The sequence below is a fragment of the Morone saxatilis genome, unplaced genomic scaffold (assembly GCF_004916995.1).
Source record: "Morone saxatilis isolate NCDOM2014 unplaced genomic scaffold, NCSU_SB_2.0 Contig11, whole genome shotgun sequence".
In the NCBI taxonomy this organism is placed as follows: domain Eukaryota; kingdom Metazoa; phylum Chordata; class Actinopteri; family Moronidae; genus Morone; species Morone saxatilis.
The window spans coordinates 19979-35226 of NW_023339663.1; the positions used below are offsets into that span (position 1 = coordinate 19979).

Below are 15248 nucleotides of genomic sequence, written 5' to 3' on the forward strand. Positions count from 1 at the left end.
AAGACATAACGAATTGATTCCTCTGACAACAGAGGGACCATTTCACCCAGTATAACAAAATGTGCTTCTGAACAGGATTGCCTACCCTACCTTTAAAGTTATGCATAATTATGGGCTTTGAGTAACAGGTGGGTGTCATCACAGGCGGCTGTTTTCAGTAACCAGGCTTCATTCAGCCACTTCAGCTCCACCCACACCCATTTTTGGATTAGTCGAGAGCCAGTGGAGTCTGGACTGCCAACATGGCGACAGCCTGAGCCGACCACATTGAGCTTCACCACAGCTCTTTACAAACCTGTGGGTGACCTCATGGAGATGACTGTTTTAATATACAGACTCTGTACAGATATGTACTTGTTTTAGTCATTTAGCAGATGACAGAGACTGTTTGTCTCATCAGGCCAAGAGTTTATGATTGCTGCTGTACAGACAACCCTCTGTGTCGGCATTTCCCACACTGTGTAGCAGGGGTAGGACACCTCGACTAACATCATCACATCATCATCAGTCAGGGTGGACTTACATATTCAACTTTCTGACTGACTGCCTTAAAGCCTGTAATCTCTGCAGACTCTAACAGCTCTGTTCTCATTTTCTCAACCAGTTGACATGTACACCACCGAAGGTACAGTTTCAGTGTAGTAGTTTTGAATTGTAGCATCAGTGTAGTGTAGTGTCTGTGTTGTTCACTTTGTAGTGATCTGACTTATGAGTCTGCGAGGCGTGAATGTAGATAAATGTAATTATTGACAGGGGATTCACCTAAATGTTAGACTGTTAGAGGATAATGAGTATTTGATTTACATCATGTAACAGCTGTCTGTAATCAGCCGGGTGGTGTTTTTGCTTGATCGGTAGGTGGAGTTGAGTCAAGACGACCTGAAGGTGCTGCTGATGATCCTGATGGAGAATCTGGGAGAGGCCGGCAGTCTTGAGCCCACCGCCCCGAGACAGGAGGCCAGTGTGCTGCTCCGAGCAGCTGGTGGCCCCACCACAGGTTCAGCATTATGTTGACACACTGATACTGGGTTGGTTGCTGGTTCAGTTTTAGGTGTTTTGTTGATGTGATCTGTGTTTCAGGTAATATTGGGAAGCTGACTGTGAGCAGTGATGAAGAGCAGGATGAAGCTCTGGAGACAATGAAGTTTAACTTTAACATTGAGTCTCTTGGTCTGGTTCTGTACAGTGACGATCTAAAACAGGTAGGTCAGCACATAAAGATTCCTGGAGTACGTGCTCTTAGTGTTCTCTCGGTGTTCTGTAAATGTTATAATAATAATATGATAACTAATCTATTTTTAGTACTTATCTGAACAAGGTTACAAAGTGCTTGACAAAATACAGGAGAATAAAACAAAGATGAAGGATAGGTGATCAATAAAATATATATCATATTCCAATATGAGAACAGAAGAAAGTAAAACAACAGCAACACCAAATATAAGTGAGGCAGCACAAAAGGCTTTCCTGTAAAGATACGTTTGAAGCAATGATTTAAAAACAGGTAATGTACACCTTACCTTCTACGGGAAAGAGAATTCCAGAGCCTAATAGGTTCAGCACTCTTGGTTCTGATTGTTGGTCCTGTTCCCTGCAGCCCCCAGATCTGCAGCACCAGGAGAACCTTAGACTGGGCGAGTTCACCCTCCACCAACTGAAGACTTCAGGAAAGATCCTGACCAATGGCAGCATGGAGGTGACCACGATCCTCACCGCCTGCACACTGGACGACCTGAGGACTGGCATGGAGAGGGTGACATCACGGTATCAGTCACATAGCCTCTGCTTTCTCTCTGTGTGATGTTGTTATTACCCCCATCTTGGTTTGTAATAAGAACGAAAAGAACTTCAGTTTGGGTACAGGTTGTTTGATTCCAGACTCTGCTGTTACTGATACTGAATGATTTCCAATAGGAAGAGGCTGGCTGTAATCAATCAAGGTGCAATCATAGTGATTAAGGTCTCATTCTGACCTTTACCCTTTGTGTTTTGGTTTTTCTTGGGGGCTGCAGGATGGTCGGTCGGAGAGATGAGGAGAGCCCTGAGGCAATGATCGATGTGACGTATCGACAGAGCGCAGGAGAACAGGAGGTGGTGGCTGTTCTGCAGAAACTCTACCTGTGTGCCAGTGTGGAGTTTCTGATGGCCGTCGCAGATTTCTTCCTGCAGGCTTTGCCGCAGAGTTCATCTCCAACCTCCGCCTCTGCACCGACCGACAGATTGCCACTAAGACAGACTGCTGAGCCTCGGGCCGATGCCAAGCCCGGTGAGAGCAAGAGACCCAAAGACTTAGGTTAGGTTCAGTGCAATTATGGAAAGGATCCCTACAGTGACCTAAAGTTTAACCAGAAATAGCCGTAATATCACTCTACACCAGAGTCTATAGCCAAAAACTCACCAAAACCATCTCTGTCTTATCTCAATCATTTATTCAGTTGTACTGTTGGTGGAAATAAAATCCTTAATTCACCAATGTAGTGTAATAATATCTATGCTATGGTCCTCTCAGCTGTAGCCAGTATCTCTTGTTATGTAATATCTATATTTACCTATTCAGAAAAGGCGCGAACAGTCGAGTGGTATGGATTCCTATATGTGTTATGGGAGAGAGACACCATGTGACTCCACTACGTCTTCACAGAAAGAGTAGTTTGCTGATATATTGCTGTTCACAATCCATTATATATAATCTCAAAGGTAAATGTTGCCTCATTTAGTTTTTGTTATTATTATGCAGCCTCGATGGTTAGGACTCGTTTTCGGGCAGTGGTGGTGGACCCCGAGGTGGTGTTTGTGGCCAGCTTGATGAAGGCTGACGCCCCCGCCCTCGTGGCCTCCTTTCAGTGTGACTTCACTCTGCAGACTGAGGAGAACAGTACACAGAACATGAGAGCCAACCTGAGGGAGCTGAAAGTCCTCGCCTGCCCCTTCATCCGAAACAAGGAGGCCAACGGCGTCACCACTGTAAGATTATAGTACTGCACGTGGGCTCGCGGCAGGTCCTACACATTAACGGTTTAAAGGATCAGTTTTCTCCTTGTCAACAAATCTCATATTCAGACTCAAACTAACAACATGCCAGTCAGTCTCTTAATATTGTCTTTGGCTCATTGGTTCCTACTGAACACAAAAAACAGTTGTGGGTACAGCCATGCTCACCAGTGGTGGCCGTTCTCAATAAGAACTAAGGGTACTCATGTAGACAAAGTGCCAGTATTCAGTACTGGTGATTAAAAACAAAACAAAAAGGAGCAAACTACATGTTTCACATGTTGCTTCATCAGATTCACTCTGTGCTTAACTGCTATCAGAAGTGCCTTTAAATAATTAGGTTCTGATTAAAGAAATTCAACAGGTTCACATTCCAATTCAATACAATGGGTAATAACAAATATAATTCTTCCATTCAAGATTAGATGTAAATATTACATGAAATAAGACAATGGGATACATTTCAGGTTGTAGTATTCCATTCAGTATATTTTACAAAATACTACAGTAGAGCCAGAATACAACATTTTCATCAGATAAACACAAAAATACAGGAATATTCACAAGATCAAAAACTAGTAAAAGATTTTAAATACGGAGAATTCAAGTAAATACAGAGTATATTCTCGTCCAATAGGTGTTGAGGCCCTGCTCGGTTGCCTTGGAAACCGAAACCCAGCCCAACCAACCACTGAGTGGGTCTGTGACAGTAGAGGAAGTCATTGTTAAGGTATTTCATTAATCACAGTTTTTAAAAATGTTTGAAATTAAAAATACATTAAATTTATGGCAAATATGAAAAGGAAATTCACTTTAAGACAGACAGTTTGTTCTAAAATCTGATTTTAAAAATGTAGTTTGGATCATTTGCATAGTGCTGTCACTGTGTGATGTCACTGCTATAATAATGGTGGCGGGGGTTCCAAGGGGTCGGTGAACTCATCATCAGCGCGCCTGTCCTGCAGATCTCTCCGTTCATCCTCAACACAGTGATGACGATAACAGCCGCCATGACAGCAAAGCAGCGTGACGAGCAGAATCCAGAGTCTAATTCCAACGTCGGCGACCTCTGGTCGGTGATGAACATCTATGGCTGTAACTACTGGTTCCTGGGAGTGGACCAGGCCACTGAGGTCACAGAGAGCTTCAGAGAGCAGGATGGACGCAATGAGGGCGAGAGCTTCGCCGCAGAGGTCAAGGTATGATATGCCAGCTTAGACTCTGAAACTTTAGAATACGGTGGTCCAATCTGGTTCCTGTTGACCAAGTGCTTTTGCCCTACAGGTGGTGCAGGTGACTCTGGAGTCTGGTTTGGGTCATCGGACCGTCCCTCTGCTGCTGGCAGAGTCCTCCTTCAACGGGTCGGCAAAAAACTGGTCGTCTCTACTGCAGCTGAGAGGTGACATGACACTGGAGGTGAGAAATGTTCCATCACACCCGAACCTGAACCTGAACCTGTCCACCTCAATTGATGGTGATGATGAAGTAATACGACCTATCCTGGAGAAACTCTCCTTAGTTCAGACATTTTAAATTATTTTTTTAAAGTTGTTTATTTATTTACTGTGACGTTTCTGAATTTTAGTAGATACTGAAGCGAAGCAGAAAGAATGAATGATGTGTGTGAGCAGCTGCTGTGTTTTATCATGTGTGTATAATGCTGACTGACACTTGTTGTGTGTCTGCAGGTGAACTACTTTAATGAGATCCACGCAGTGTGGGAGCCTCTTATTGAACGAGTCAACAGTGGCAAACGCAGGTGGAATCTGGAGCTGGAGGTAAAGGTGTTCTAGCATCACTCTGACTTCTGCAGATGTTCTGTGTCCTCTTTGCGCTGTTCAGACTGTTCTGGTCTTTTGTGTATGTAGCACGTCGAGCTACAGACGGGGTTTCCTCAGCACACAAGTAATCGAATGGACACAGCAACATGTTCATTCTACCAATCCAATTACATCATCTCTCAGAAATATAAAACATTGATACATCTAAGCAAGACAGGTGCAGGCGTGGAAGTGCCTTTCCTGTGCCACTGGAGGTAATATGATTACTTGTGTCATAGTGATTCAGGTAATTTTACTTAAACATAGAAGGCTTCTGATTTGCTAGTGAACGTGGTCAGGGAAGGACCGCCTGTACCAGTCAATTAAAGGAACCTAGGAAGTTGGAGTTTACCGGTATGTTGGTCTAGCGATTAACATATCCGCTGCCTTGATTATAACATTCATAAGCTTTTTCCAAGCTGCCAAATGAGCGGACTTAAATACCACAGAGGGGAAGTGAAGAGCGGGGAACGGAGCAGGGTTTCACAAGTAGCAGTACGAAGAATAAATATCAATCAGTCTAATACACTCGGATCGGGATTTATAGTGCAATTTCAAAATTCTATTCCTCTCTCGAACCTCTGGCAGTGTTCCCTATTTGCACACACTACTACCACATATCGACTGGTTTTACCATGAGGGACTACCAGATAGTCGTATAAATAACGAGTCAATAATACACCAGCAGCCTAAGGAGGAAGAGAGCTCCTCATGCTGTAGCGCAGAGGATACGTTGTGGGACCTCATTCAACAATTAGAAAGTCGCACTTGGAGTTCGCTCAGATACATAAGGAAGAGGGACAATGTAATCAGGTGAGATGAGTGAAGCTGACTCGGCCATGACCTATCGGCCCACTGGTGAATAAACTCCATCAGCATCGCTAGACGCATCTCATAGACCATATGCATGAATTTGCAAGAGATTTGAGATGCGATCTGATATGGGACGTCGTGAGGTGGCGGATGAGACGGGAGGCAAATAAATTGAGAAGGATAAGAGCAAGTACACATGGTACGAAACTTTGTCACGGAGATTACCACAAATAAGAACAAATCAGGGTATGATTCAATGTTACAGCGACATAAACCTTCTTTACTTTGAGTTGTTTATGTACATCTGCCAGATAAAGCTCAATTCTGAAACCAAACATTATCATTCATAATTACTTTTCATCTATATTCTAATCAACATCAAAATACTAAACATTCACAGCTATAGTCTTATTAAAAGACCTCCATAACCATATGCACAGATTAAAACCACAAAGAACAAAAATAAAACGAAAACAACAGGCTAAATAGAAATATATAATCAAACAACCGTTACAACCACATTTAGCCTCGTGCTAGGGTCATCCGAAAATGTCACAAACAAACCTGCACCAACATCACTTCAGCTAACAACTTCTCTAGAAGAACCATGCAAACATCCGCTTAATACGCAGCCATACAAAGATTATTCTACAAAAACTGTACAGACATAAAACACTCAATAACCCGACTCACGATCTCCATTCACATACACAACTAACAACATAACCAAAAAAAAATACATCACACAATTTTCACATCACATGACACCGCACCACATTATCCCATCCTTTACTCAAACCCACCACTCTACTACATAAGATTTATGCAGCAAAGGCTCAACCTGAGGCCCACGAAACCTTACCATCCAACAAAAATAACAAACTTTATGCTTCCAAATACACGCAACAATCGATTCAAGCCTTCAACCCTTCTTTTATTTTTCTATATTAATTTTATCATGCATTAAATTACTAATTGGTAAGCACACCGAGGTTCTCGTACTATAAATGCAAAATCAGTCATATATATAAAGATCAAAACACACGATCACAGCCAACAATAAACGCCATCAGGTCGAGTAGATGTTTAAAACTCCTCGAGAAAATATGTACATCTCTATCATAAACTTCATCTGAACACATTACAAAGAATACCCACATCGACCTCAAGCAAAAAGCACTCAATACATATAAACTTGACTTATAGAGAAGTTTCGATAGTACACATATATATTATACCAATATATCACAAGACTATTTCATAGTTTAAACGGGATATCCACTGTAGTAACTTATAAATTCTCTCTATTAACAAAACCAGAGATAAGATTATGGTCCTACTCTATATACCTATTAAAAAGAAGGAACGGTAATTCTAATACACCTGAGTACCATGTCTTACTAATTACAGTCTCTCCCTTGGGACTGCAATCTTCACTCATCTGCCTAACCAACCGTATAAGAGCCTTACTCGAAATCTTCTATAGCCTCCCTATACTACACTTTGGCACTCACATACTGTATTGTATAAAGATCAAATCTTGAAAAAATATCACAATCGACGACAAACAGTTTGCCGCACCTACCCTTCTCACATATCAGCTACACACAAATACCAATTACTAAACTTAACATATGAAGTATTTTTCCACTCGATCCTCACACACTTCCTAGTTTCTATATAAATCACACAGTCACATGAGTATAAACACCTGGGTGTCTAGGAAACAATCTCTATCTTAATACATCTTAAGCTTAAACACACACAATATCTCTCTAGCAATTACTAATAATTCTAATTCAATTCTTTATAATATGCCATAAATTTCAGACATAATTCATTAAATAAAATTAATAGGTAGACACAATTTTGTTAATTGGCCTCTGCACAAACATGGATACTTCTGTCAAATCATGAAAAACCCTTTATTTAATTAGACTTAGTGCTTAAGCATTATGACACCATATCAGAGACACAATCAATTACGTCTTCCAATACTCTCTAACAACGACTTGAACAACAGCAATTGCGCATATAACAAAACAACAAACGCGAACCGCGACTAAGCTGGTTACTTGTGTCTCTAGTGTTTACCCAATATAACTAAGCGCCGGAAATGATAACTAGCTTCCTTTTTCGCTATCTAGTGTGATAAAAACGATGCAGAATAATACACATACCATCAAATAAAATCAAGATCGAACATCAACAAAGTCAGCTAACACAACCATGCGACAGTAACAAACCAGTACTGATGTAGACATGCTTATTATATCTGCTAACTATCGACAACAAACTACACACACACACACAAACACAAACCACAAACACGACACATAGCAACGCAACTAATTACCAAGGAGAACACTTCATACAATCTAATATCATCAATTGCAACAATGCAGATTGGTATATCAACAGGTACAGCGGATTATCCTAGATCAAAATCACATCACGAACACGTATGACTCGACAAATTAAGGCAATTAATTCACAAAATACCCACAGATGTCATTCAACGCGACATAAATATCTCTCGAGCGACATCGGCTAATATCTCAGAATGTATACCACTGAAACAGCAAACAATAACGAAATTCTTGATACTGACTCGGCCCCAATAAACCCTCAAGACGACTCACTTTTCTTCACGGCTAACGATACCAACACAGCGCTAACCTTTCTAGGACTGTTGACACTCATAACCACGTTACTGCCGATCCGATCTGGGCTCCTAGAGCCAACAGTTGTCAGGCATCATTAGAGTTATTACTCTTTCGCATCAGTTCGACTAACAGGATCAACTTAACTCCCATAAGATAAAGCCAGATCCCTAGCACTTGTCTATCTATACACTCAAATTTACGTACTAATAATATAATATCAATAAATCTAAGTACACATCTATCCAGCACAATAGATCTAGAAAAAACTAAATCATATTAAGCATTGTTTACTTTATCAAGGCTGGTTAACTTTAACGCAAACTACTATGTCTATGTCAGGCCTTGCATTACTAAGATTATAAGATTCTTTAAATAACGCTCCTAATTAAGTTCAAAACGCTGGAGCACAGTACATTGAAAAGGAACTAAGGAAACAGAGGATCTAATGATCATCTCCTGTTACTAGCTTCCACCTTGCATTCGGCTCCTGGTAAGTGTAGAATAGAAAGTTATATAAATCCTACTCCTCATATATTACTATCCTATAAAATATTGACTCTTCATGGTCCAGAGCCACCTCATATCTTTGAAAAGCTCAATAATATCCATAATTCCTCACGGCATAGAAACTACGGATACGTATCTCATCGAATGCATGGGCACACATGTGTCCTATAGTTCATTTCTCTAAAAGTAGTAACAGGTAGCCAGAGCCTTCCAGTTAACCAAAGCTCCTCTATCCTTCTGAACAGCTTTCCATTGATGGTCTTGGAGGCAGACACACTCATACCAACAATTTTAAGAGTAGCTTAAGACATAATTACTCTTTGATTAAAATAGACTTATAGTGTAACAAGGTGGATCAAGATTTGGAGAGTACTGAACCAATCATTTTATAAGTATTATGTAACTGCTAGCATGACCTCTAGACATTAATCGGTAGGAATCCCATATGGAGACACCTAGAGCTTCCTTCTATCTATCCTTCTACTCTGATCTTTCTTTATCGGTTCATGCACACATTCATAGAACAACATTAAATGCATGTTATCTGAAGCTTCAACTTCTTCCCGAGGAGTTCTTGCTCGCTTAATATCGTTCCTGAACAAGGTATTCTAATCATTAAGAGAATACCTGGTGAAGGACCATCCTGCCGATGGTCTCTGCATAACGAGTGCCCCACCAAAATTATTGCTAATATCATTATGCAACTACAGATCATTTATTTGTTATTAATATATTTATCAATAATCTGTTAAGAAATTCGTTGTTTGATTAATCTGTTGATTTGCAGCCGGATTAGCATGTATGTCCTAGCTCGCCGCTCAACCATGTCGTTGCTGCTGTCGTCGTCGTCAGTCAGTCGATCACAGTCATCGTCACATTACCAATGTCTTTTTATCAATGATCAGTACCATCCATCAATAACTGATTTAAGCTCAAGATTTTCAAAGTGTATAAAAATTGTTGCTGCTGTAGATTTGATAATAACAGACATTGTTATGCAAAATTCTGAAATTGTCCCCTCTCTTGATCTCTCACTACATGAAATCACTCAGTTCTCTCTTTATCTCATCATCTCTTCATCTTCTCCCCAAGTCACAAGGCTAAGATTGTTAACAGCCCCCACCTATAAACGAAGGAAATCTTGGTCGCGGTATACTCGCCGATGTATAAAAGAGCAATTTTCATTACTTAGCCCCCCGTCGCCAAGAATAGCTTGCAGTCAATGTAGTTATGATTGGGTCTCTGTATACACCATGTCAAAATGCAGGAGTTCAGGATCTAGCTTCATGACTTGCTCTAATTGAAAGTCATCTGAGCAGTAACTTCAGTCTATGAATTGAGCGCTATAATCAAATAAAACATCATTGAATGTGAGATTGGATACAGTTTAATTGTTATATTATTCTGTACAAAACATGTTGTTTTCACTTACTGACATTAAAACAGAGAAATGCTTATTCATACAGCACTTGCTACTATAGACTTTAAACAAGCTTTTAAGTGGGCTGCTTCGGTTAGGAATGATGTAATACAACTAGTCTGTCATACAAACTTCTTAACGGTTTTAGCTGCGTAGAATAATGCAATAAAAACCTATCAGGGATACGGCTGTCTCTGGTGCCTTTTGCATCGACTACACGCTGTAACCTCACTACACATTGTTGAATGAAGTTATTTCTGTTAATATGTCACTTATTTCTCCAACACAACCGATCAAAAGGTGAACCCATTCCGTGAACTACATTACCTCCAGCATACTCTCATGATCTTTGCTTCAGGAGGTGAGTCACTTCAAGACATCAGAACACGGTTTCAGCACTGAGGAGAAAAGCTCTCTCATGCGCGGAACAATAGCTAACTAATATAATACCTAAAGATCACGACAAATAATTGCATAATTATATATAACTAGAGTTCACAAAGCATCCAATTAACAAAGGAAAAGGAAACATTCCGAGAGTATAGATTCCGTTGACGTTCTATTACGCTGCATTTGGATAACTAGTACGTGTTATTGATTAATGTCAGTATATAATAAATTATGACGTTATAAAGATCATAGGGTGATCACATAAACATGTACCTGGACTGAGCAGGAAAGTAATTGATGGTACAATTCCTATAATAAAAATATTAATAAATTATATCTCATCTGACTTTAAAGTAATAAAGACTTAACTTCACATTAAATAAAATAAAAAGATATAAAGATCTTCGGTTCTGATGATCAATACAGGAATATTCCCAAAAACTTAAAAGTAAATTCTTTAACAATCAATTTTAACTGTAAACTAGGCTAAATTCAATTTGTTTATACTAAACACATTATCCCATCTCCTAATGGCTCCACAGATTTTCAAATTAGAGGTACACTGAATTTTCACAAAAACACGATCATAGATATTTGATAATAAAAGAAACCGAATTTATCAAATCAGAGAAAACTAAAGTAGGCAAAACGATCATTAATAAATATATATCCTTAGATTATATTTAATCTAGCAAAACTCAAAACCCATTACTCATCAACGTAACAATCACATATAATAAAGATTTCTTTACTGAGCAAGAATATACCACCCGACATAAGGCACTTTATAACACACTTACTAACCTTTAACCGCAAACAGTTTATATTAAATTAATTGATTATAGGTAAAAATCAAGCATGAAATTGATTGTGAGGTAAATATGAACTAATAAATGCACTAGCACTTGAAGGCAAACCCGTAAATAACACTTGTATGCTAGTATACACTTGTTATACCTCCTGTGACGATATTAATCATTTGATTGATGAGGTTCACTAAGATTCAGTAAAGTATAAACAGATATCCATGACATTACATAAATATGAGGTTATTAGAAGAGTATTGTACCTATTGCAATATTTGTGGAAGACATTAAAAGGCGCACAGGGAGACGGTGAAAGTTATAAAATAAAGGTGTCATTTGGATGCAGATGATTAGATGGCAGTGCAAAGGCTAATTCCAGAATGGATCGACTCCAGTAAATAAAAAACATGAATAACAACCGAAGATTCTTCTCACTTTAATAAAATAATATAACTACTATTACACATCAACGAGATATAACTATAACCATAACACAACTAACTATAATTTGTATATACATTATATATTATATGTTCACACTCCAACCAGTTACATAGCTCACGGAAGGGAGTGTAAGCACGGACAAAACGACGAACAGGAGCTAACTTAACAACGGCCCGGAGATCCCAGTGCAGAGAATAACCAAAACGTTATATGCAATGGCTAACCAAGATCAGCAAACTGCCTATCAGCGGCCGCCGAGAAACGGACCCCGAATGCCATCGAGAACGAAAAGCGTCGCTGAAAAGAACATCCACCGGATCTACTTCCACCGTTCGGAGGTCCACACGGCCTATTCACATGTCTTCAGCAGACTTGCCAAGGTAAACCACTTCTATACACCTCACCATTCTGTACATCGACACCCGATCCGTTATAACGCCCATAGGCGCAGGCATACTAGGGTATGAGCATCACCCAATCAATAACACTCATAAATATAATAAACCCTCACCAATCTATACCTGATCATCAACGCGAGGTCAATAACCAAAATAAACAAATAAATGGAGCCGGCAGTGAAAACCTATAAATCTATACCACTCACCTAATTCAACCTGGTCATAAAATTGGATTTATTAGGTTTAATCTATCATAGAAGGTACCAGCTCACAATCTATAACGTCATAATATCTTTAACTGACATAAATCAAGGTCCTATTTAAGCAATCTATAGTCAACAATCTAATAACCATCACAGATCTATATGTCCAATGACTTTTAAACATCAGTAATCATTTGAAATTTTTCACGTTATACCGTAATGAGCTATTGCTCCCCCTTGAGAGAGCCTGAACGTGGATTTAGTATCACCCTCCTGAGCAGAGCTGAAATCTAGTTCAGGAAGTCACCTGATGCGTGGAGGAGAACAGTAGAAACTCAAACAGAAATCAGCAACAATGGAGAGGTCATTGTAGTCCAAAAGCATGTCCCACCAACCAGCCGTATCCCTGAAGAATTTTTATTGCATTAAATTCTACCAGCTGACCGTTTAAAGAGTTTTAACAGGACTGATTGACAGCATTCCTCCAACAGACACTTTAAAGCTTAAAGTCTTAAAAGCTAACAGTCTGGTATTCTGAATGCATTCTCCTGTTAATCAGTAAGTTGAAAACATTAGTTTCTGTACAGAAAGTACATAAACTGTTAATTCAATTCAATTATTTGTACAGCGCCAAATTCATAACAGAATTATTCAGGACACTTTTCAAATAGAAGCAAGTCAGACCGAAACTCCTTTTAACATTACAGAGACCAACAGTACCACCATAGTCAAGCACTTGGCGACCGGGGCAAGGAAAAACTGCCTTTTAACAGGCAGAAACCTCGGACAGACCCTTCGCTCTAGGTGGGGGGTCATCGCCTTGACCATTGGGGAGAGAGAGAGAGAGAGACAGAGAGAGAGACAGAGAGACAGAGGAAGACAACAGATGTACAGCAACAACAGCAATCACAACTACACTTAACAGTAATGATTCGATGACGATCATGAAAAACGACGGTGACGACGACGACGACGACGACGACGACGACGACGGCGCAACGACAGGGACAGCGAGCAGGACAACAGCAACCGCAGCAACAAAACAATACTGCAACAACAAACTGAATAAATAATAATAATAACAATAATAATCAGTGATACTATCAATGGCAGTCCTAGCAGGACCATGGCAGGAGCCTCCACCAGGAATCCATAGAACCTGCAGGACGTAAAGCAGCTAAAGAACTCCGGGAAGAAGTGAAGTTTAGTAAGAAATGCATAATGGGACATGAATGAGTGCAGAAAAGAGAGAAGAGGAAAAGAGGAGCTCAGTGCCACCATGGGAAATCCCCGATAGTCTAGGCCTATAGCAGCATAACTAAAGAAGATTGGTTCAGTGACTCACCTGATCCAGCCTTAACTATAAGCTTTATCAAAGGAGAAGTGTCTTAAGCTACTCTTAAATGTGGAGAGGGTTGTCTGCCTCCAGAACCACAACTGGAAGCTGGTTCCACAGGAGAGGAGCTTGGTAACTGAAGGCTCTGGCTCCTGTTCTACCTTTTAGAGACTATAGTGAACCACAAGTTAGCCCAGCCATTTCAGAGAACGTAGTGTTCTAGAGGGTGGGTAATATGGGTACTATGAGCCTCTTCAAGATATGGAAGGGGCCTGACCATGAAGAGGCATTTAATAGGCTGAGCGGAGGAGGATTTATAATTCTTATTCTAAATTGTAACAGGGAGCCAATGCAGAGAGAAGCTTAAGAAAGGAGAGGATATTGATCTTCCTTTTCCTTAGTTCCTGGCTCAGTACTCGTGCTGCAAGCGTATATTGAATTAATTGGGAGCGTTTAAATGGACTTTATTTAAGGGCAACCTGAGTAACAAAGAGTTGCAGTAATTCCAGCCTTGAAGTAACACAATGCATGGATTCAGTTTTTCCTGCATCTGTCTGTGATAAGATGTGTCTAATTTTGGAGTAATATTACGTAAATGGAAAGAAGGCAGTTCCTAGAGATGCATGCCTTTATATGGGAGTTTAAATGACAAGTCCTGATCAAAGATAAACTCAAGATTCCTGACAGTGGCCACTATAGCAAGGTAATTGCCATCTAGAGTAGCTATATCTTTAGAAAGTGGACGTCTCTGAGGCTTTTCTTGGGGCAAGTACTAAGAAATTCGTTTTTTTCTGAGTTTAAACATCAGAAGAATTGCAGGCTCATTCACAGGATTTTATCCTGTCCTTAAGACATAGTTTGTAATTTAGATAATTGGATTTAACTTTCATCAAAGGCTTTGAGTTGATAGATAGTAACTGCGTTATTCATCTGGCGCATAGCAATGGTGAAGTTAATTGGGGGAGTGATTCCTAATAATGTTGCCTAGCATATATAATACGTAAATAGCAATTGGTCCAAGTTACAGAAACCTATGTGGAACTCAATGATTAACTGTAGTATTTATTGACAGTTTCATCGTTAAACATGAACAAACTGTTGAAACGACCTGATAAATAGGAACCTAAACCAGCTTTAGTGCGGTTCTTTAATGCCAATTTGTTGCTCAAGCGTCTCTGGTAAGAAGACATATCTACTGGTCAATGGTGAATCAAAGTGCAGCACTAAGATCTAATAATCAAGCTACAGGTCAAGACAAGACCATTGTCAGAGGCATATCAAAGGTCATGTACTAAACTTTACACCAGGAGCTGTCTCTGTCTGCTGTGATGGAACTCCTAAAATCCTGGACTGAAAATCCTCAAATTAGAATATCCAGTGCTATGTAAAGAAGTCAGCACAACTGTTTCCTTCCTGTGCTGATTATTTTTTCATAAGAATCTTAGAGAAGAAAG

The 15248-nt window shown here is 39.8% G+C and overlaps 1 protein-coding gene across 1 annotated transcript in view; it reads left to right on the plus strand.

Annotated features, from left to right (window-relative positions):
- Positions 1–15248, plus strand: part of vps13c (vacuolar protein sorting 13 homolog C) — a gene marked incomplete at both ends in the record, with an annotated part of 32787 nt that overhangs the window by 10765 nt on the left and 6774 nt on the right. The window contains 9 exon segments of the mRNA XM_035682336.1: positions 859–997; positions 1081–1202; positions 1598–1764; positions 2013–2266; positions 2738–2964; positions 3629–3721; positions 3957–4190; positions 4276–4407; positions 4680–4769. Of these exon segments, the coding sequence (XP_035538229.1) occupies positions 859–997; positions 1081–1202; positions 1598–1764; positions 2013–2266; positions 2738–2964; positions 3629–3721; positions 3957–4190; positions 4276–4407; positions 4680–4769 (1458 nt within the window).